At 41.6% G+C, this 23,147-nt stretch overlaps 1 protein-coding gene across 1 annotated transcript in view; it reads right to left on the bottom strand.

The window, feature by feature from the left end:
* Positions 1–22,980, bottom strand: part of Atp12a (ATPase H+/K+ transporting non-gastric alpha2 subunit) — a 32,828-nt gene extending 9,848 nt beyond the window's left edge. The window contains exons 1-12 of the mRNA XM_010633828.1: positions 22,948–22,980; positions 22,499–22,639; positions 19,596–19,655; positions 18,521–18,724; positions 17,639–17,752; positions 16,726–16,860; positions 16,479–16,596; positions 15,975–16,243; positions 14,524–14,722; positions 14,291–14,400; positions 5,986–6,120; positions 757–949 (exon numbers count right to left, since the gene is read on the bottom strand). Of these exons, the coding sequence (XP_010632130.1) occupies positions 757–949; positions 5,986–6,120; positions 14,291–14,400; positions 14,524–14,722; positions 15,975–16,243; positions 16,479–16,596; positions 16,726–16,860; positions 17,639–17,752; positions 18,521–18,724; positions 19,596–19,655; positions 22,499–22,603 (1,642 nt within the window). The 5' untranslated portion in view covers positions 22,604–22,639; positions 22,948–22,980. The remainder of the gene's footprint in view (positions 1–756; positions 950–5,985; positions 6,121–14,290; positions 14,401–14,523; positions 14,723–15,974; positions 16,244–16,478; positions 16,597–16,725; positions 16,861–17,638; positions 17,753–18,520; positions 18,725–19,595; positions 19,656–22,498; positions 22,640–22,947) is intronic.
* Between the last annotated feature and the right edge of the window lie 167 nt (positions 22,981–23,147).

Here is a 23,147-nt window from a genome sequence, read left to right as displayed (position 1 = left end):
CCCTTTAATTAGTTGTTAAGTCTTCCTCCGCCATCATGAAGCTTGCACCTGATCCATCCTTCACACTCCCATTGCCTTGCATCAAATCCCCATCCCTTCTCAGCTGAATGAGGAAGCCAACTCCTGCTGAGTCTTGTGTTTCTCTTCTCCTTGCTGCTACTGGGGCTATGCTTAATGAATACTGTAACTCTGATCAGCTCACTCTTGCTGCAAAGCCTCCCGCGTTCTCTACTGTAGGCAGGACAACACTCTAGTTCCCTAACCATGTACCCAAGCCATTTGCACCATCCAGTTTATGTCTATAGCCTTGCCTCCCACACTTGTGCCATCTCACCTAGTCTGCAACACTTGGCATGGGCTGGTTCACCGTACCCTGTGTGCATATGCCTTATCCTTTTCCAGGATGTCTTCTGTGATCCCCTGTACATGAATACCTTCACCCTATTTCCCTCACATACTGCCATTTAAGGCCCAGTGTAAAATGTGACTCCCACCCTGAAGTCCTTGTCTGGAAGCAACCCTATTCTTGGTGCTATCATGTAACATGCTTTTATATGTTTCCATCCTGTTTATCATATTTTTTTTTCAGTGCTGGGAATGTAACCTAGATCCTTGCACATGCTAGGTAATCTCTCTATCACTTAAATACATTCCCTAGCCTCTCACATTTTTTTATGGTTCACGTGACACGATAGTTACTCTGCCAGCCCTTGAGGCTTCATCATCCATGCCTTCCATTCTGCTGCTTGAACTCACCTAACACACGCTCACCCAGGCCGCCCAGCTCCATGTAGGCTGTGTGGAAGGCGTTGGCATTGCTCTTGTCCAGTGGCTGCTCCTGGCCATTGATCATGATGGTGCTGCACTTCTCTAAGATCCTCTCTGGGGCCCCCTTCATTACCATGAGGAAGCGCTTGTCTTCAGGGTCTTCTGTCTCATGTATGGACAGCTGGGAGACATCAAAAGGGCACGTCAGTGACAGTATATTTACCACAGCTCTTCCAATTAGCAACAGGAAGGGGAAACACAATCCTTTTTTCCACTTGTCCTTGAGGTGTATGGAGGAAGAGGAACTCTGATATCCCTGGGTATGTCCTATCCTTTTTATTTTTGTGGTCAGCTAATAATCAGAGATCAGAGAGACATTTATTGGATTGGAATCCTTGTAAAGTGGAGATGTATTTTAAACAGAAACTGCTTACTGCTGAGAATCGTAATACATATCTATAATCTCAGCATTCTGGGAAGCTGAGGCAGTGAGAAATCTAGGAGACCCTGTTTTAAAAAAAAAGCTCAGTGCAAAAGCCCTAAGTTCAATACCCAGTACTGAAAAAGAAAGAAAGAAAAGAAGGAAAGAAGGAAGGGAGGGAGAAAGAAGGAAAGAACAAAAAAGAAAAGTAAAGAAATTTAAGGAGGCCAGATGTAACCCTCAGCCTGAAACAAACTCTCCTAGCGGGATGCAAGAGTGAGCCTCAGTGGCTCAGCTTTCTCCCTCCTGTGGTGAGCAGCCATCTTTCACAAGGAGCTCTTTCACAACTCTGAAGAGAGCAGGAGTTCCTGTGCCTCTCCACCTTGGGTTCAATCCAAATTTACTACCTGGGCATAAAAGAAAATGGCAGAAATATAATCTTTTTTAACCCTCAGTTTCTTCTGTAAAATGGGGATAGGCCCATAATTCCTTGAGAAGATTAAAGGGAGTAATTCCTAGCATATGGTAAGCACTCAATAGATGTTAATTTTTATAATTATTTCAAGTATGTATTATGGAATTAAACATGTTATATGCTCAATAAATATAAGCTATTATCATTTGTCAAAAAATAGCACAAGTGTGGAGAAGAGGACACTATCATATATAGCTTTTCAGGAAGACAGCAAAGGAACAGGGTCACAAGTTTGACATGAAAGAGGACCAAGAGATGGAGGGAGGGAAGGAGAGATGAGAGGAAGGGAAGGAGATGTAAAAAAAAAAAAAAAGAATTAAGGTGTATTACATGCATGAACTAACTTCCCATGATGAATGTAATCCATATGTCCTACGAAAATGTTTGACATGAGTACCCTTTACCCATCCATTCTATCTCTAGAAACCATCCTAATAAGATTATTAAAAAATGTAAAAGAATCACCATATAATCATAATATGGCTCTCTTTCATGGAGCCCTTATTATATATGCAGTGCTCTTTCTTCTAAGAACACAAAAGGATTTCAAAGAAACTTTTGGAATCTGTAATCTTTGGGAGCAAATAGGTTGTGAAGAAAATTTCTGCCATTTTTGATCTAACAATTAAGTTTAAATCAGTAGTTTCTGGACTTTGGGATAGCAAGGATGAGGGCAATTAGGAAAAATAGTAGAGGGCAAATAGGGTCATTAACTGCTTGCTCTTTTTATGGCTAAGTAATGACATTAAAAAAACCCCCATCTATCCAACCAATTAACCTATGCAAACCAAACCCCCAAATCTCCAATCTATTATTGCTATCATTTTCTAAAAGATCAAGTAGAGTTTAAAGTGCATTTCCCTGGTAGAGTGCTTGCCTGGCATTCTCAGGGACCTGGATTCAATCTCCAGTATTGTCAGGGGGTAAAAAAAAAGATGTTTTCACATTTAAAAGTAGGAATAATAGACACTTTTATGGTGTGCACTAGATACAAGTCACTGTTCATAACTGTACATATGAACACATATAATCCTTTGAACATCCCTGAAAAACTCAGAGGGTAGCTTGATGGTGAAGTGTTTGACTAGCATGCACAAGCCCTGGGTTTGATCCCTAGCATCAAGGAAAAAGAAAAAAAGCCATGAGCACTGTTATTGTCTTTTATCAGTAGGAAACTGAGGCACTGATAGATGATGATCATATATGAGTAGATATTGAACTGGAATATGTTTTGCCATAGTAGAGATTAAATACAGGGTTTAATGCATGCCACACAAGAACTCTACCACAGAGCTACACCCTCAACCCTAGGTTGAGATTTAGATCCAGAATAGCAGGCTCCACAGGCCTTGTTCTGAATCATGGAGGATATAAATGATACCATTTAAAATTAAATACATTCATCTTTACATAAAACTTTATAAAATATTGTCCTAATTTCCCAGTTTGCCATACACTATTTTATTGTATTTATCTGTTTTTTGGGCAGTGCTGAGGTTCAAGCCCAGGGCCTTTCACATAATGGGCAAGTGTTCTACACTGAACTACATCATCTCTCTTTCTTTTTTTTTTTTTTTTTTTTTTGGGGGACAAGGTCTTGCTAAGTTGCTCAGGCAGGCCTTGAAATTACAATCTTTCGGCTTCAGTCTTCCAAATAGCTGGGGTTACAGGTGCATGCCACCACTACCAGTTTGCTGTAATCAGTTTTAAATATTTTTGTGGACAGTCTCTTTGGGCATGGATATTTTAAGACTAATTAAAGCACGGGATTTCTGCTTTTCTTTTCCTTCTACTGAATGATAAACAGAGGCTTCCAAGGCCATGACTTCTAAAGCCCTTTTAAGTAGAGTGTTGTTTATGTATAAAAGTAAAGTGGTCTTAATGGCATCTAAGAGAGTTGCTTTGGTAGTGCTGGCGATTGAACTCATGGCCTCCCATGCTAGGGATGCAAGCTACTCCTGGGCTCCACCCTTCCTCCAACAGTATCTCTGACTTCTTAGGTGAGGGCTCGCACAGGCCTGCCCCCCACCTCTGGTTCCAAGTCTGTATAGCCCACTTTTGTCCCATAGGAAAGCCTCAGAACTGGCTTTTTCTTACTTCTCACATGGCAAGAAGTGCCTGTGCTGTGATAGATGGAGCCTTAGTAACATTTTGAGTCCTGTTTTTACTTGTATGCCATTATCCAGGGCATTACCAGTGCTGACTTTCTGCTCTGAATCCTGGCTCTGGCCCTCACAGCTGTGTACAAACCTCTGCACCTCAATTCCTCCTCCTCTATCTGTTTCAAGTCATTGTAAGAAGGAATGATTTCATACATTTGGAAATTATCAGAATAGCTACTAGTTATTCTGGTGTTATTTTAGAATTGTTGCTCATTCTACTTTCAGTTATGTTTCAAATAAGATCTGATTTCCAGGCTTCAAATACTTTTTTGTTTGTTTGTTTTGTTTTGGTACTGTGGATTGAATCCATGGCCCTCCAACTGAGCTATACCTCCAGCCCTTTTAAATTTTTGAGTCTCATTAAGTTGCTAATTTGCCCATGCTGGGCTTGAACTTGTGATCTTCCTGCCTCTGCCTCCTAGAGTGCCCAGATTACAGGCACATGCCACCAGGCCAGACTCCCTTGCTTTAAAATTTTACATCACACATTTTTGTCAATTGTCTATGTAGCTAACTACAACTTTTAGTGGCCCATTATCCACAAAGAAGATGTCCGCAACACAAACAGCTCCTCATTAATACTAAATTCTATCTAAACTGAGTAGATAATCACCAAAAATTTCCTTACATGTAGTTATTCTCTTTCTATACAGTCATGCATTGTGTAATGATATTTTGATCAAGGAGGGACCACATACATGGTGATGGTCTCATAAGATTATAGTGGAGCTGACAATTCATATTACCTAGTTTTTTACTGTACCTTTTCTATATTCAGATACATTTAGATACACAAACAGCATTATATCACAAGTATCTACAGTACTCAGTATGGTAACAGGTTATACAATTTGTAGCTTAGGAGCAACTGGATATTCCACCTATAAATGATACCAGTAGTGGGCTGAGCCTTCTAGGCTCATGCAGGTTCACTCTGTGATGTGTGCATAGCTAACAACACCTTTCTTTGAATGTGTCTCCATGCAACACATGACTGTATTTTGTTATGCACAGCCCAAATTAAGACCCCTGGATCTCAGCATGAGAGTCTGAAGGAAATCCTATCTGCACCAGGGCCTTGGGCTATAAACTACTTTTTATTAGAACACAAGGAGGATGGAGATGGCTGACCCTGGCTCCTGAAATGATGGGAGGAGAGAGGCAAGGCTGGCCATTTTCTTCCTGAGCAGTGGGTGGAAAAGAGTGTTCTACCAATGGAACAGGGTGTGGGACAGGAAAACAATGTGACCAGTCATCTGAGAGACTAGTCTTCCTCAAGGGAAACCCTTCCTTATATCATCGGACTGAACTGTTCTACTTCTTTGCAGTAGAAAATGCATGCACTTTGGACTCCAAGAATCTTCCTTATTTATGAATTGGGATTCACTGTCCTACCTGTTAGGCTTGTTGTGAGAATTAAGTGAGAAAAGTATGTAAAGTGCCTAATACATACAATTGTCCTTTGATATGCTCAGGAGATTGGCTCCAGGACTTTTGAGGATATCAAAATTCAAGTCCCTCATACTAAATAACAGTATTTGCATGAAACCTATGTACATCTTCCCATAATCAATCACCTTTAGATGACTTATACCACCTAATACAATGTTGATGCTAGGCAAACAGTTGTTATAATGTATTGTTCAGGGAATAATGATAAGAAAAAAGTCTGTACATATTTAGCACAGTTACAATTGTTTTGTTTCCAGATATCTTTGGTCCACCATTTGTTGCATCTATGAATGTGGAGTTGGAGGATTTAGAGGTCCAACTGTACTCAGTGAGCAATAAATATTAATTCTTCTCACTTCCCCTACCTCTCATTTACCCTTCATCATGTAGCTGATGCTCTTCAGTTGTACAAAAGTTACCCGGGGTGGTGGTTGTGTGTTTCTGTGTGTCTGTAATATGTACGAATCATAGGAGAAGCAGTCCATGGAAAACTCTTTACCTTTTTACCTTCTACCCTAGTTAAGGGAAATCAAGGAGGCCAACAAGGGAAGCTATACTCGGGTTTACCAGATCCTCAGGTCCTGTATTTCCCCCAAGAACTATTTCTAAGGCCAGGAATCATTCAAATTATAGGCTAATCAGTGGATATGTGCAGGCAGAGGGGTTTTAGTGATAAAAGAGGTTGACACTTGTAAAGAAAAACTCACCTGAAATTTATTGGTAGAGTTAAAAGGGATTTCAGCTACTTTGTGGTTTCTTTTTCTAATTTCCATCACATCACCCAAAATGACCTCAGAAAACTTCAAAAGAGCAGTTTCTGAGGCATCTCCAACCACAACTTTCTGGAAATCAAAAGAGATAAATATTTGCAGCACATAATCTGGTTTCTTTGTGTTGTTTTTCAATGAACCAACATGGATCTCCTGACAAAATGTACTATCTCATCTCATTAAAGAGACAAGGATGTCACATGACTACCAGTGCCTGAATCAGGACCATGGTGAGAGTGTAAATCAGTGTGGCCACCTACCAGCTCAAATAAGTGAGAGCTATATAAAGGTTCCTAAGCTCTGAATTCAGACAGGAGTCATCTAGTAAAGGAGCTGAAGGAAGTCTGCTAGAAACCAGAATAACACGAATAGAGGCATGCAGGGTTCCATTATGAGTGCTGGAAATGCAGGGGAATGTGGAGGGTGTGGTAGGTTTTGAGGTTCCTAACAGGTGGGCTGAGGTTTAGACTCAAGAAGCAGAAAATAAAGAATCACAAGGAATTTCTGAGAAAAACTGGAGATACAATCAGCAGTTCTGGAAAATTAGGGGAGGGATAAACCAGAATCAAGAAGGCCAGTAAAGCGATTGCTTCTTCAATACTTTAGCTGCAAGGTATTGGTGATAATACAAATGCAAAATTATGTATGTTTTGAATCAAGAATGATAGGACTTGACTCACTGATAGATATCAGGAAAGGTGGACAAAGATGACTTCCAAAAGAATTGGCGAGATGACAAATGCAATGCTTATGTCATAGAAAACTTAAAAATTTGGGGGCAAGGTATTGACTGGAAGCCAGGCTAGGCATAGGCAGAAGGTATAAGTGTCACCTGTTGAAAAGCTATGCAGTAGAACTTTCAAGAGGATACACATGACTTGTTGTTGGTCTACACTGGGGTTTAGGCAAGAGGTTAGAAGTGGACATACAAGTGTGAATGCCACTGATGGAGAAGTGACTTGCTAGGAGTGTCAGTGAGTTTTCTGATAGGGAAAGAAAAACAAGCACATAACAAATGTAAGAAAGGAGGAAAGATCAGTGAAAAAATAGTTGACAGATGTAGAAGTTTGGAAAGCAGATTTGGTGTCTTATTGACATGGAGAAGAAGAGAGAGAAGGGGAAGGAGATAGCAGAAAGAAGCATGGGACTGGGAGACAGAGAAGAAAAGGCAGCCAGGGGGGTAGGAGGTGGTGGAAAGTTTGTTTTACAATAAATACAGTAAGTCAGGACTTCTCAGAGTTCCATCTACTGCTATATTTTAGTCATGAGGGATATGTGCTAAGATGTTTCCATCCAATTTATTTTAAACTTCAGTGAATGACACTTGTAATAAATGTTGATTATACCTAGTTGGCTAGAAGGTAATTTAAAGGCACATTTATTTTCTGGAATGAGATAGAATTTTCAAAAGAATCTAAATCAATATTTTGAGATCTTGGTCCAAGTGTGATGGTACACCCCTGAGACTGAGACTGAGGCAGGATCACCATGAGTTCCAGGCCAACATGTATTACACTGGTGAACTCAAGGCCAGCTTGAATGACATAGTGAGTCTGTCTCAAAAAACTGACAAACAGAGCATCCAGCAGAAGGTGGAAGGTGGAGTCTGGGACAGCTGCTTGGAGCCCCTTCTCTCTCTGGCCTGACTGGGTCCAATCTGTGAGGACTAGCTTGCTGTGCAGGTGCCCTTGCAACACCCCACCCCTGTTCTCAGGCCACCTGATTGTGCCAGTCCTTGGATCCACTCTGCAGAGGCACAGGTGGTCAGAAAGGGCATTTTTCTGAGTTCCAGACTTTGAATATCTTCAAAGAAAGGGCAGAGGGAACCTGTAGTAGAACTTTGCAGAGTTCAACCCTGCAGGAGGTCAGGGAGCTCAATTTAGGTGTTGCAGCCTGAAATCAGCCTGAATCTCAGGGGTCTCCCATCAGCTAGCTGAGTTCAAAGAACTTAGTTGTGCACATGGCTGCACACATTGTATATTATGACAGCAGAGATATAGTCTGAAAGAGGCCCTTAAAATTCCTTTTCTTCTTTCTTTTCCTCATTCCACTCTGTAAATTCTTTATTTTTTCTGTCCTCCTTCTCCAACTCAGTCTCTTGCTCCACCATATTATCCCTCATCTCCCTTTCTGTTCCTGTTCCTGATCAAACTCGGATTTCTTCTTCTATCATTTTTTTTCTTTATGTGCTTTTCTTCTCTCATTTTCCTTCACTCAAGGGTCAAGAGTTTCAAAGGAAAGTGAGCCCCTATTACTGTTAAGTTGTTATATTCTTGCATTGTGTCTTTCCCTTTTGAATTGAAGTTTCCAAAAGATTGTATGGTCATCCTAGGTCCTCTGGCTTCACTTGAAACCTTCTCCAATTCCTTCACTTATCTATTCCTTTCATCCTAACTCTGTCTCAGCCCCCATCCTAAATGGTAAATATGCTACATTGAAGAATTTATTCACTGCAGACATATTTTGGGCTGCTTCTTGATTTAATTCAATTCACATGGTTTAAAGGTGATAGATTAATGACTACCACAAATGGTCAATTTGTAAGTTGTGCTTGACCCTATTGTGCTGCTGATTGTATCAATTGGGCTAAAGGGTTGTGATAGGTTTAATGAGTTGTTTTCTCGATATTATGAAAATGAGAATGTCTATGAGTCATTAGAGACTCAAAAGCTAAAGTACAACAATATCAGGGAGATTTAAGTAATAATCCAGGAATGAAACCAAGGACAACCCAACAACAAAAATAAAAATGAGAAAACACTTAACCAAGACACAAAGACAGACTTCCAGTACACCAACGGCAAACAGTAGGGCAAAGGAGGATGAAAAGCCTGACAATGAACCAGCAGGACACCCTGAACTCAAAGCACAGGAAGTAACAAAACAGACCAATTAGGCTCTAGAAAAATTCAAAACAAATAATTTCCCAAATAACCATAGAGATGGTGAGCAAAATGAAAGTCAGGATTCGAGACTCTACAACAGAAACTGACCAAAAAAAAAAAAAAAAAAAAAAAAAAAAAAAGAAGAGCTCAGGACCATGATAGAAGCCAGGAAGGCCCAGCATAAGAAAGAAATGGAAACAATGAATGCCCAACATAGGAAAGAAATGGAATCCATGAAACAGTTTCAAACAGATATCCAGGAGATTAAAAACTCCATTGAAAAATTTCACAGCAGTATAAAAGAATGTAAAGATAGAATCGCAGATATAGAAGACAGGATTGCAGCCAGTGACCGTGAAAAGAGATGTCTTTTAAAATCAGTAAGAGATCATGAGAAATCCATCCAACAACTCCAGGATGATGCAAAGAAGAATAACATAAGACTGATAGGAATCCATGAAATAGCAGAAGAAAATACAAATGGCTTAAAAAATGTGTTCACAGAATTAATGACAGAAAACTTTCCAGAGGGGAAGAATTTGACATGCAGATAAGTGAGGCATAAAGGACTCCAAAAGCCATAATAAAAAAAACCAAAAAACAAAAAAACGACACCTAGGCATATAATAATTAAGACCCCAGAAACCCAACAGAAGAACAAAATACTACAAGCAGTAAGAGAAAATAAACAAATCACATGTGGAGGAAAGACCATCAGAATCACAGCAGACTTTTCAACACAAACCCTCAGGTCAAGGAGATCCTGGAGTGAGGTATTTCAAGTCTTAAAAGAAAACAACCTTCAACCTAGACTGATGTATCCTGCAAAACTCTCTTTCAAAATGGATGGGGAAATAAGATAATTCCATGGCAAAGAACACTTGAGAAACTTCATGAATACCTAACCAGCACTACAAGGAATTCTAAACAATATCCTAGAAAAAGACATGAGGCCCAACAGAGCAAATCAAATAGACAAGACAAGAAACAAAAAGGAGAGGGGGAAAAAGTAAAAAGAGTCAACAAAAGGCCAATAACATGACAATAATAAATCAGTACATATGAGTTATAACTATCAATGTCAATGGCCTTAATTCACCAATCAAGAGAAATAGACAGGCAGAATGGATTAAGAAGCAAAATCCAACAATATGTTGTATACAAGAAACACACCTAGTGCAAAAAGAATCCCATAAACTGAAAGTGAAACTATGGAAAACAGTTGTCCATGTGACAGAAGCCAAGAAAAAGGCAGGGGTAGCTATCTTATTTGCAGACAAAGTAAATTTCAAACCAAAACTGATTAAGAGAGACAAAGAAGGCCACTATATCCATGTAAAGGGAACAATTCAAGAGGAAGAGATGACAATCATAAACATATATGCACGAAATATTAATGCCCCCAACTATATAAAACAAATATTAAGTAACATGAAAAACCAAATTAGCACTAATACAATTGTAGTGGGGATCTAAATACCCGACTATCACAAGTAGCCAGATCATCTAGGTAAAAAATCAACAACAAAATACTAGAACTGAACCAAGCTTTTGAACAAACTTAATAGATGTCTATATAGTGTTCCAACCCACAAAATCAGAATATACATTCTTTTTGGCTGCACATGGTTCATTCTCCAAGATAGACCATGTACTAGCTCATAGAACAGGTTTGAATAAATGCAAAGAAATCGAAGTTATCCCCTGTATATTATCAGATCATAGTGCAATCAAGCTGGAGATCAATAGAATAAGAAACTGTAGAAACTTCACAAACAAATGGATATTAAACAACACTCTCCTGAACAATCAATGGATCACAGAAGAAACTAAAGAAGAAATTAGACAGTTTTTACAAATAAATGATATACCTATACAACATACAGGAATCTATGGGACACAATGAAAGCAGTTCTATATGGAAAGTTCATAGTATTGAATGTCCACACTAGGAAAACAACCTAATGATGAACCTGAGACTCCTAGAAAAAGAAGAGCAAGAAAAACCCAAAGTTAATACAAGAGAGGAAATTATAAAGATTAGAGCAGAAATCAATGCAATGGAAACTAAGAAAATTCTACAAAAAATACATGAATCGAAGAGTTTGTTTTTTGAAAGAATAAATAAAATTGATAAACCCTTAGCTAACCTTATCAAAAAAAGGAAAGAAAAGGTTCAGATCCACTCAATTAGGAATGAAAACGGTGAAGTCACAACAGATCTAACAGAAATCCAGAGGATTGTCAATACCTACTTTGGTAACCTATAATGTAATAAAATGGAAAACACAGAAGAAATGGACTGATTTCTAGATACTTATGAAGTACCAAAGTTGCACAAAGAAGATAAAAACATTTTATTTATTTTTTATTTTTTTGGTATCAGGGATCGAATTCGGGTCCTTGTGCTTGTGAGGCAGGTGTAAAAGCATTTTAAACACCCCAATTACAATCAGTGAAATTGAAAAGGTAATTAAAAGTTTACCAGCAAGAAAAGCCCAGGCCCTGATGGATTCACTGCTGAATTTTACAAGACATTTAGAGAAGAACTACTACCATTACTTTTCAAACTTTTCAATGAAATTGAAAGGGAAGCAATACTTCCAAATTCATTCCTGGAAGCAAGTATCACTTTGATTCCCAAATCAGGGAAAGATGCAACTAAAAAAGAGAACTACAGGCCAATCTCATTAATGAATATAGATGAAAAAATCCTTAATAAGATACTAGCAAACAGAATACAGAGGATCATCAAGAAGATCATCCATCCTGACCAAGTTGGATTTATTCCAGGGATGCAAGGATGGTTCAACATATGTAAGTCAATAAATGTAATACACTATATCAACAAAGTCAAGGACAAAAACCATATGATCCTCTCAATAGACGTAGAAAAAGCATTTGACAAAATTCAACACCCTTTTATGATAAAAACCCTGCAAAAAATTGGAATAGACGGTCTATATCTCAACTTAATAAAGGGTATCTATGAAAAACCAACAGCCAACATCATATTAAATGGCCAAAAACTGAAAACTTTCACCTTAAAATCAGGAACAAGACAAGGATGCACACTATCACCACTCCTCTTTAATATAGTTCTGGAAATGTTAGCCACAGCAATTAGAGAAGAGAAAGAAATGAAAGCAATAAAGATAGGAAAGGAAGAAGTTAAACTGTCATTATTTGCTGACAATATGATACTCTACGTAGAAGACCCCAAAAATTCTACAAAAAGACTTCTAGACTTAATTGATACTTTTAGCAGAGTAGCTGAATACAAGGTCAGCACTCAAAAATCAATAGCCTTCTTGTACACAAATAACAGACTCACTGAGAGAGAAATTAGGGAAACAATTCCTTTCACAATAGCATCCAAAAAAATGAAGTATCAAGGAAATCAATCTAATGAAAGAAGCAAAAGACCTATATATTGAAAACTACAGCACTCTGAAAAAAGAGATTGAAGAGGATATAAGAAAATGAAAAGATATCTCCTGCTCCTGGGTAGGAAGAGTCAACATAGTGAAAATGGCCATACTACCAAAACTGCTATATAGATTCAATGCAATGCTGATTGAAATTCCAACACTATATTTCACAGAAGTAGAAAAAAATCATCCAAAAATTCATTTAGAACTAGAAGAGACCTAGAATAGCAAAAGCCATTCTAGGCAACAGAGACATGGCAGGGGGTATCACAATCCCCAATTTGAAACTATACTACAAACCTACTGTGATAAAAACATCATGGTACTGTCAAAGAAACAGAGCTGAGGATCAGTGGAATAGATTGGAAGATACAAAAACAACTCCAGATATACTCAGCTACCTCATCTTTGACAAAGGAGCCTCTTTAATAAATGGTGTTGGAAAAACTGGATCTCAACCTGCCAATGATTAAAACTAGACCCTTATTTTTCACCAGGCGCTAAACTAAAATCCAAGTGGATTACAGATATAAATATTAAAAAAGAATCACTAATTTGCTGGAAGATACGTTAGGCAGAACTCTTGAAGACATTGGCATAGGAAAAGACTGTATGAACAAATCCTCAGTAGCATGGGAACTAGCAGAAAAAAATAAACAACTGGGATGTCATCTTATTAAAAAGGTTTTACACTGAAAAACAAACCATCAACAGAACTAAAAGACAACCTACAATATGGGAAAAAAATGTTTGCCAGCTGCTCTGTAGACAAAGGACTATTATCTAGAATATATAAAGAACTAAAAAAGAATCAGTCCCCCAAATATAAAGACCAGATTAAAAAATGGGCACCTGAAATGGACAGACATTTCTCAGACAAAGAAGTAAAAGCAGCAAACAAATATATGAAAATATCTTCCACATCACTGGTCATTCGAGAGATACAGATGAAAACAACACTGAGATTCCACCTCGCCCCAGAAAGAATGGCTGCTATCAAGAAATCACACAATAACAAATGTTGGCAGGGTTGTGGGGAGCAAGGAACCCTTGTCCATTGTTGGTGGGAGTGCAGACTAGTGCAACCACTATGAAAATCAATATGGAGATACCTCAAAGAGCTGGGACCAGAGGTTCCATTTGACCCAGCCATCCCTCTGCTGGGTATCTTTCCAAAAGAATTAAAAGAATCATATCACAGTGCACATATGCGCACCTATGTTTATAGCGGCACAGTTTGTCATAGCTAAAATTTGGATAGAGCCCAATTGTCCATCATTTGGAGACTGGATAAAGAAGCTGTGGTTTTTCTATAAAATGGAATACTACTCACCATAAAGAGTGAGAAATTAGAGTCATTCATAGGAAAATAGATACATATTGAGCATATACTCCTAAGTGAAATAAATAAGTTACACCTGTATAAATACTGAATAATTTCTCTGGAGTGAAAAACTATAATGGTATATAAGATCCTAATAGCATAATTGACAATGTGAAATAGGAAGAAAAGGGCTAAAGGTATAGGGGAAGTGGGAAGGGTAGGGCAAATGAAATAAGGGAAAAGAAAAAAAATCATGAGAAATAAAAAGTGGAAATAAAGTTTTTGTAAATAGGGAAGGGACAAGAGGGTGAAGGGAAGGCAGGGATAAGGGGAAAAAAATGAGAACCAAGACCTATCATGTAAAGGTACAAGATCTCAATGGTGAATTTAACCTAAACTGTACCAATAAACTTAATGAGAAAAAAAACTGACAAACAACCCTCATATTCTGAGAACATCTAAGCATCTTTGTTATTTCTCAAAGATAGCTGGAGTGAAGAAAATCTTCCACATGCACTTGAGTTACACTGTTCTTACTAGTATAAAATTTCCACTGTTGGAGAGATTAAATCACTTAAGGCCAAGCGACACAGTAGCTTTACCTTCATGATAGGGATGTTTTCTTGGCCTGGCCTGAACTCTGCTCGGTTACATAGTGCTATTATCTTGGATAAAGAGGCCCAGGTTCCAGAGCTTTGGTCAAAGGCTTGGTCTGGAGTGGAGAGAAAGAACAGCGGCTGCTGTGAGTGCTGGGCTGCCACACCTGTCACCCACCGTGCAATGCACTGCCACTTGGCCAGGGTTTGGGCCAGGATGAAGGCTCCAGAAAACTCACTCGATTGGTTTTCACTTGTGTCAGCCATGAAGATCTGATTGTCGAACCACAGATGCGCCACAGTCATCCTATTCTGGGTCAAGGTCCCAGTCTTGTCTGAGCAGATGATGGAGGTTGAGCCAAGGGTCTCCACTGCTTCCAGGTTCTTCACCAGGCAGTTCTTCTTGGCCATCCGCTTTGCTGTTAGTGACAGGGTTACCTGACCAGAGAGAGGACAGGGTTCAGGGATGGCCATTCTGCACTCAGGTTTGAGCATACAGAAACTGCTGAGGTTAGTTGTGATTGAGTTTTAGGAAAGAGCTGGAATAGTGTTAGGTCAGAGGTATTGTTGGCAATGCACCATGACCAAAAAGCCACTGGACACACTAAAAGCCACAATCTTTTTTCTTTTTAAATATGAGACACTTTTAATTCCTTCATTTTTTGAAGAAAAAGTCCTGAGGGACCAATGGGTGGCAGACAGGCCTGGCTGTGAAGTTGATGCTAATATATAATTTGGAAGGGAAGCTAGAGAGCTGGGGTGTTCCTCAGAGGTAGGGAGTTTGCCTGGCATACAAGAGATCCTGGGGTGAGAAAGGAAGGGAGAGAATGAGCTAGTTTGGGCCTATGTACCCATGTGCTGTTTTGGTGTTGTTGTTATTGTTTTGTGTGTGCATGTGTGTGTGTATGTGTATATGTGTGTGTGTGTGAGGGAGAGACAGAGACAGAGAGAGAGACAGAGAGAGAGAGAGACAGAGAGAGAGAGAGAGAGAGAGAGAGAGAGAGAGAGAGAGAGAGAGACCAGGGATTTAACCCAGGGCTTCATTCATATTCCTTTTCCTTTTGAGACAGGGTCTCACTAAGTTCCAGCTGGGACTCAAACTTGCAGTCCTTTTGCCTCAACCTTTCAGTGTTCTGGGATTATAGGCCACCATGCTTAGCTTTTTTAGAAAAAATAGAAATGTGAGCCAGGTGTGATGGTGCACATCTGTAATCCCAGAACTCTGGGAGACCAAGGGACGAGGCTCATGAGTTCAAGCCCAGCCCAGCCTGTAACTTAGAGAGACCCAATCTCCAAATAAAAAAATAAAAGTGGGCTGGGGATGTAGCTTAGTGCTAAGATCCAAAGTTCAATTTCCAGTACCCAAACAAACAAACAAGTGGGGAAGACATATTTCTAGAAAAACATGTAAATAGTGGTTTGAGCCCATCTTCTCTAGATCTTTAGGGAGCAAAGTAATCTCTGTGAATTGTACATGGATCTCGGGAAAATGTAAAATTTTCAAGGACAGCACATTTACATGTTTAAAATATTACAATTTCTTTTGTTAAGTCCTCTAAGGCAGAATGTCACATGGTGGGCCCTGGGCGATCCGTAGATGGAGCCTTGGGGTTTGCCAGTGGGTACTCCCCAGCAGCAATGGTTAGTGGTTGCAGTGTGGAGTGCAGGCTGCCTAGCAGAATGAACTCACGGTGACAGTGGCCAGGAGGCCCTCAGGCACATTTGCCACAATGATGCCAATGAGGAAGATGATGGAGTCCAGAACCTGGTACTTCAAGGATACAGCAATGATGAAGAAAAGCATGCCGATGGAGATGGCCACTCCTGCTACAATATGGACAAAGTGCTCGATCTCAGCAGCAATGGGTGTCTTCTCATTTCCAACCCCAGAGGCCAAGGAGGCTATGCGACCAATGATGGTGTGGTCACCCGTGTTGATGACCATGCCAGTTGCAGTGCCTAAGAGGAAGTAGACATTTTACTCTGTGGGTCCTGCCCATAGTCCTCTCTGCAGGCTCATATGATTGGTTAGCATACGACATTACAAAGGCCAACATCAGTCCTCTGGACTTCAATTCTATGTTTCCTATGGCAAAAGCTTTGCAACAAGGGATGGGTCAGACAAAAACATCAGGCCCCAGAGGAAGAAGTGGTCCAAGTGGGGCATATGGTCCTGAGAACCAGTTGACCTTACCTTCCAGACAGGTTGTGGAGTAGAAGCCAATGTTCTTTGTTTCCAGGGGGTTTTCATGGGTAAACTCAGTTGAGCGAGGTTGGGGCTCAGATTCACCAGTTAGAGAGGAATTATCCACCTGGAGGAAATTTTGAAACAGTTCCAAAGCAGACACTTGTTCTCTGCCTCTTCTATTGGGATTGGGGAAAGAAAAGCTTGCCCACTAACACTGAGGAGGATCCTCAGGTTGGGTACCCCTAAAGCTCACCTTACACCCCTGGGAAGACAGCAGCCTGATGTCTGCAGGAATCTGGTCTCCTCCTTTAATCTCCACAATGTCCCCTACCACCAGCTGCTCTGCGGGGATGACCTTCTTTTCTGAATCACGAATGACAAGAGCTTCCTGTGGAAAAACACAGAATTGAGGGGCAAAGGACTGCTACTGGTGGCAGTAAGCAACCCTATGGCTGTCAGAATGAGACTGAAGACTGCTTCACCTGAGGCCTGAAGACTCTGAGAACTAGTTTTTCTTCCTTAAGCTTTGTTATTGAATGAGAAAAGGCTGTGGTCATGTGACCACGGCTAAGGGAGAGTGCTGTGCCTCTCAACTGTGTCCAGGAGAAATAGTGATGGTTGGTTCACAGGGTCTAATAATCTTGATGAGGTGTGAAGGACTTTAATGAGGCAATGTCCTGATTTTTAGCACAACAGCTGATATCTTTTCCACTCAGCCACCAGCTTTGGGCCAGGGCCAGGGTCAAGACAAGGGCCAGGGTGTTCACCTTGCTATGGATGCCTAAAAGTGGCTCCTGGGGAAGAGGGGACAACTGGGTCCCCTGGGAGCATTTTGAGAGATGTTCTGAAAGCAAAAGCAGCCACAAATAAAAAGCATAGGTGGCTCTCTCTGGAGAGCCAGTAAAGTAACATTCTAGAACCACCTGCAATGACTGTCCAAATGGTCCAGAAGATGTTGTACAATGACTAAATTCTGTCTTGTTTTTCCTTTGACTAAGACTTGGCTCTCCCTTCATTTTAATCATCTTAAGCCCTGAGAGGAACTGAGGTTCTGAGAGATGAGGTAACTTGCCTAAGATATTCCAAATAGCAAAGGGAAGGGGGTCAGGGGTGTTTCCTCACCTGGAATTCACACAGGGACCAGAGGAGGAGTGGCTACTACTCACCTGGGGGATCATCTTACTGAAGCTGGCCATGATGTTGGTACTTTTGGCCTCTTGATAATAAGCAAAGATCCCTGTTAGAATCACAACCAGGGCAAGCACTACACCCAAGTACACCTGTGTGAGGAGGAGAGGCAACAGTTAGAAACATCTTTAGCATCCCTCATCCAAAATTCCAAAATCTGAAATGCTTCAAAATCTGAAACTTTTTGAGTTCCAACAAAACACAAAAGTGTAACATTCCACACCCGACTTCATGTAAAAACACAGACACACTAAAAATTGCTTACAAAAACCTACCTTAGGCTGTGAATAAGTCATGTAGGAAATGTGAAAAAGTTTTGTGTCTACACATAGGTACCATCTGCAAAATATCTTCTTATGTATATGCAGATACTCCAAAACAATACACAATCTGAACTAGGAAACACTTCTAGGCAATAACGTCCTTTGGCAGTCACCCCTCATTCCTGTCCCTAGCCTGCCCCACCAATGTGGCCTATCTCCTATCTTTCAGTGGCCTCATAGAACACATAGCCTTTTGCATCTGGCTTGTTTCTCTTAGCACGGGGCTGGATAATTCAATTTTGTGGGGTTGACATTCAGGTTAGTTGTCCTTTTTGGTAAAGGGAGAGGTTAGCTTTGTGAAGAGAGAGCTCCAAAGTATACAAGTATACAGATTATTTTTTCCCATAGGAACTCAAGGAGTTTTGGCTGTCTTAAAATTTATGCTCATATTGCTTCTGAAGCACTGATAAGTCGGGTAGTATTTGTTTTACAATGGGGAGAATTACTGATATCCTCATCTCCAGCAGTGACTGATGGGTAGCAGCATCCTGCCTCTGGCCCAGCACTGTGCCTGCTGGTGGCTAGAAGGTGGCTTACACTGTCAAGAGATGCAGATTTATCGTTGACATACTGAATCCCATATGCGACACAGCACAGGATGGCTCCTATCCACAGAAGGATGGAGAAGCCCCCCACCATCTGCTTGAGGAACTTGATAATCTCTGGAGTCTGCTTGGGAGGGCTGAGGGTATTGGGCCCGTACCGACTCAGGAGCTCAGCTGCTCTAGCACTGGAGAGACCCTGAAAAGGCCAAGAAAAACACATTCATAGAAACAAACAGGAATTAGTTTCTGGCACCTGGGTACTCCATGAATGCATATTCAAATCATCCCAAGTCTCAGTTCAGACACTGCAGCACCCCAGGAATCTACTCTGCTTGCTTGAGTTGTAATTCACAGATCTCCCTGCATAGAGTTTCAACCTCTTGAAGGCCAGCCAAATAGGATAGAGTTGATATTACACTTCCCTATACATCTGCCTCCAGAGGGCCAGGGTTACTGTCTCTCTTTGTCCTTCATTGCAGGTCGGTGTGAACTATGTGGTAAGTACTTTTGTTAACTTGAAAACAAGTGCACATTCAGATGTTGAAACACTCAAACTTTTGAGACTGAACTTGGATCCGAATTCACAGAAAGAAGTAGTTCTTCTGTGGTGGGGGAGTCTATAAGATGTTAGAAGGAAGAGCAGCATGCCCCAAGGGCTCTCATATGGTTACTTGGGGTTCTCACTTTCTAACACAGCCTCCTTAGCCTCTGATAAGAAGAACCCCATGGACCATTATACTTCCCAAAGACAGGGAGGAAGTACTTGTATCCTTCTAGGGAAACCACAGCTTCCCTGTGGTCACAGGCAAAGGATTTTCTATGTCCAGGCATCTGTTCAGCTCACAAAGAACTTGGCTCAGGCTGTGATTCAGGTACACTGGCTTTAGGAGGCTAAGCAGCCCTGTCTCAGGATCCAGACTGTGGTCCATGGATGCCTTACAGGTTCAGCTGAAGGTCCCTCATCTTAAAGTTGCCTTTACTTTGCCCACACACCTGAAGTATACCACCTTCTCCTTTGTAGGGCCAGGAGGCTTCCCTCCCCAACCTCCAGTTCTCTGATGACTTACTCTGATGATGTTTGTGCCATATTTCTGTTCCAGTTCCTCACTGGTGAGTTTGTGATCAACCTGAAGTGTCCAGGAAGGGAAGGAGAACAGAGTGGATTAGGTCATTCCAAAACATTCAACCCCCCCACTCTCTTACTGCCTTGGAAGCTGAGAGAGGTACTGAATATGGGATGGGGCATAAAATGTCAAGAAGAGAAGAAAAAGGATCCTGCTGCCAGTGGCCATGAAACAGAGGAAGATGCTGCGGGACAGCCTTATCCTGCTCATGGCTCCCCTAATAGTTCGCACTGCACTTGCCACTGATATGGAGTGAGCTGTCTTTAGCCTTATAAGCAAAGTAATGGAACTTGATATTAATCTCGATAGTTACCTCAACCTGCTCTCCAGCATGTGCAAGTCCTGGCATCCTTACTGGTCAGGTGCTAGTGGCTGGATAATTTATTCAGACCTGGATCCTGGAACTGGCTGAGGGTGATGACTGAACCCAAAGCATACCCAGTTCCTATGTTTGGACAGCGGATACCTCTCTAAGGGTCTCTGGAAGGTAGAAGTATGACCCCTCTTATTCCAGTCATGAAACTCAAGCAGTTTACTGGTTAGAGAAGCCCCTCAGATTAAAAACTTTCCAATAAACCAGTATGGCCTACTTGCTGATTTTACTAGATTTGAAGGACTGGAGGCTCTCACCCTGGTACTAGACCAATACTAGACCAATAATTCTTGGTTTTGGGGTCTCCACTTTCTACCACACTATCTCACAGCTTTGATAACCAAAGGCATTCCTAGATGTCCCCTAGGTAGGGCTAGGGATGAGCCTTTCCCTCATCGCCCTCTGAGAACCTCTGGGCTAAAGAACTGGAAATCTTTTATATCAGAAAACCCAGGGAAAGTTGTCCTCAGCCCCTAGCAAGCTCAACACCCAGGATTAAGCTCTCATTATCTGAAACAGAGATTTATCCTGTGACTGCCACCAGAGCCATGTATTTCAAGTATATGCAGAAAAGTTTCGTGTTGCTTTAAAATTAGGTCTTGCAATAAAAGATGACTTATTATTTTGCTTCTAGCCCTCTTCTCAGCCAGATTCTGCTTTGCTCATTCATCCATTCCATCCACATCAGGTGAATGTGATATTGCCAGAGATCCAGAGGGCTAAGGCGGAGATCTGTGCAGCATACATTTTGCTAAGTTTGGGCAGATACAAAAGTGGATTATCAAAGAGATTGTTTGCATAGCTGGAACTCCGACTTTATAAAGTCCCTGAGGGGAAGTCCCTGAAGCCTGGGCACCAGAGACATGGGAAGGGGTGGGGTGAGGTAGTGGACATGTGGGGTGCCTTCTGCTATTCAGATCTGGAGCAACTCAAGGTAGGCCCCGGAGTGGCAGATATAGAGATGTACAGATATATAGAGTGGAGATATACAGGGAAGACCAGGATTTTAGTGACCAAGAGTCTAATTCACCCAAAGATCAGGGTACAAAAGCGTTCAAGTACCATGTGACAAATTATAGGATTCTTGAGAAAAGAATCCAAGAAGCTTGAGAAAGATGAGGGAAAGCAAGACATTTTTCTCTCAGCAATAAAGCAGGAAAATACATCTTCACAAAGTGCTCAAAGGAGAGAGAATCTCATCATAATCCACTGGCATATTCTGGGATAGGTATATAAGTACCAGTTTCAGGGAAGACCAGATATGCCTTCAATCTTAAGTGCTAGAGTTACATAAGAAACGTTACTGCTTATTACCTGGTAGTGTTGTTTGCCCTGCTATATCTCAGCTAACCTCTCAACAGCCCTAAGAGATAAGGACTACTTCCAATTCCTATGTTTTGAAATAGGAAACAGAGTGTCAACCACACTTGGATTTGATTAAATTCAGGCCAGTCCAACTTCAGTGCTGTTTGTTGTTTTTTTTTTTGTAGATGTTCTAAATGTCTTCTCAGAATATAAGTGAATGAATGTAAAGCAGGTGCTACTCTGTTTAATCAGCTTTCCAGGAATCATAAACAGCTCTGATTTTCAGCATTTCTTACCAGAGCCAAATTTCAGGGCCAAGGCCAGCTTGCCAAATTCTGGGCATTAAACAATCTTCCATCCAGCCCCAGTGAGTTAAATGGCTGCATTAGCCCCAGCAGCCACCCAGCAATCACAGGACTCTGAAGTCTGCCCCGGACTAAAGGGACCTTCTGGCAGAGTCTTAGGCTCCCTGTAGATGTTTCCTATTTCCCCTTTGGCACTCACGAGATGAAATCTATCACAGTTCCCATCCAAGTCAGGGCTCTGGAATTGTGGGTAGCTTAAAGAACTCCAAAGTTTTTCCTTAATATGACTGTACTTTTACAAAATACATCACCTTTTCCCCTCACAGACTCTGCTAATTATTTATTTTCTATTGTACACGAAGATAATGACACTTCCGTGCAGGCAGCTCACTTGGTCAATGAATGGAATGAGACCTGAACTGAGCCGAGGGCTGTGGAGATGTAGTCCAGCATTCTTACCACTGAGCTCTTCCCTCTCACAACTCTAAACCTAGCACGGCAGGTGGCTCTGGCTGTCCTCCTGGGAGGCTCCAGCTCAGTTCGTTTTACTCAGGAACTGAAAACTGGCTAATGGTTGCTTCCAGCTCCTTAAAGTGGCCGCGAGAGAGGAGAGAGGTCTGCACAGTGCCTGTGGGAATCTGAAGCAGAGACTCTTCTCTCCCTACTCTACCCAGGGCAGCTTCCAACCAGAACACAGGAACCCTGAAGAAGACTGGTGGACGGAGAGATACTATCAATTCACTCTTTGAAAAACCAGGAAACCAAACTTGGGGATTCCAAATCCCCGACAGTGCTTTCTTCTCTCCTAACGCGGAGGTACAGGGGCAAGCACACTGGGACACTTGTGCCTGAAGACTACTGACCAGATCAAGTTCCCTTTTTAGCTCTTCTTTCTGATGACTCTTTTTGTGATCCAGGTCGTTGTATTTCTTGCCATCCTCCTGATCTGTCTGCTTGGAGTCTTTCATTCCATCGAGCTCCACGGAGTAAATCTCTAGTGTTTTCTGAAAGAGAAGCAGAGGCTCAACATTGGCTGTGCGCTCCCAGCGGGTGAGGACGCGCAGGGAGGAGTCTGCTCGCCCCCTCGTGGACACTAGGAAGGCCAGGGCTGTGGGGACGTCCCCTTTGCCACCTCTCCTCCTGCGGGGACGCCCGGCTGGTTTGGCATGCCTTTCCTTCCCTCCGCAGGACCTGTCTGGGTGGGGTGGGGGAGTTAGCATCAGGGTCTTCCAGAGCCCTGTTCTCACAGGTTACACCAACCCTGCCCTGTTTTCTAGGGGAGGTAGCATACACTGAGTTTAAACCCTCATACTTAGTAGGGCAGGCTTTTCCGACCATAGCACATCGGTCTAACTCAGCAGAGCACCATCCAGAATAGGAGCCCGCAGGACAGGTGCTGCGGAGCTTGCCCGGCACCCGGGGCCCCTCCCGCGTGTCTGGACCGGCTTCTCCACCCAGCCGGCTGGTGCTCGGGGTGCTTGTGTTGGGGAAGGGGCGCAGGCCCTGCCGGCT

This window comes from Fukomys damarensis, unplaced genomic scaffold (genome assembly GCF_012274545.1).
Source record: "Fukomys damarensis isolate Sample0158 unplaced genomic scaffold, DMR_v1.0_HiC HiC_scaffold_38, whole genome shotgun sequence".
Classification (NCBI taxonomy): Eukaryota; Metazoa; Chordata; class Mammalia; order Rodentia; family Bathyergidae; genus Fukomys; species Fukomys damarensis.
This window is presented reverse-complemented; position numbering and strand designations above follow the sequence as displayed.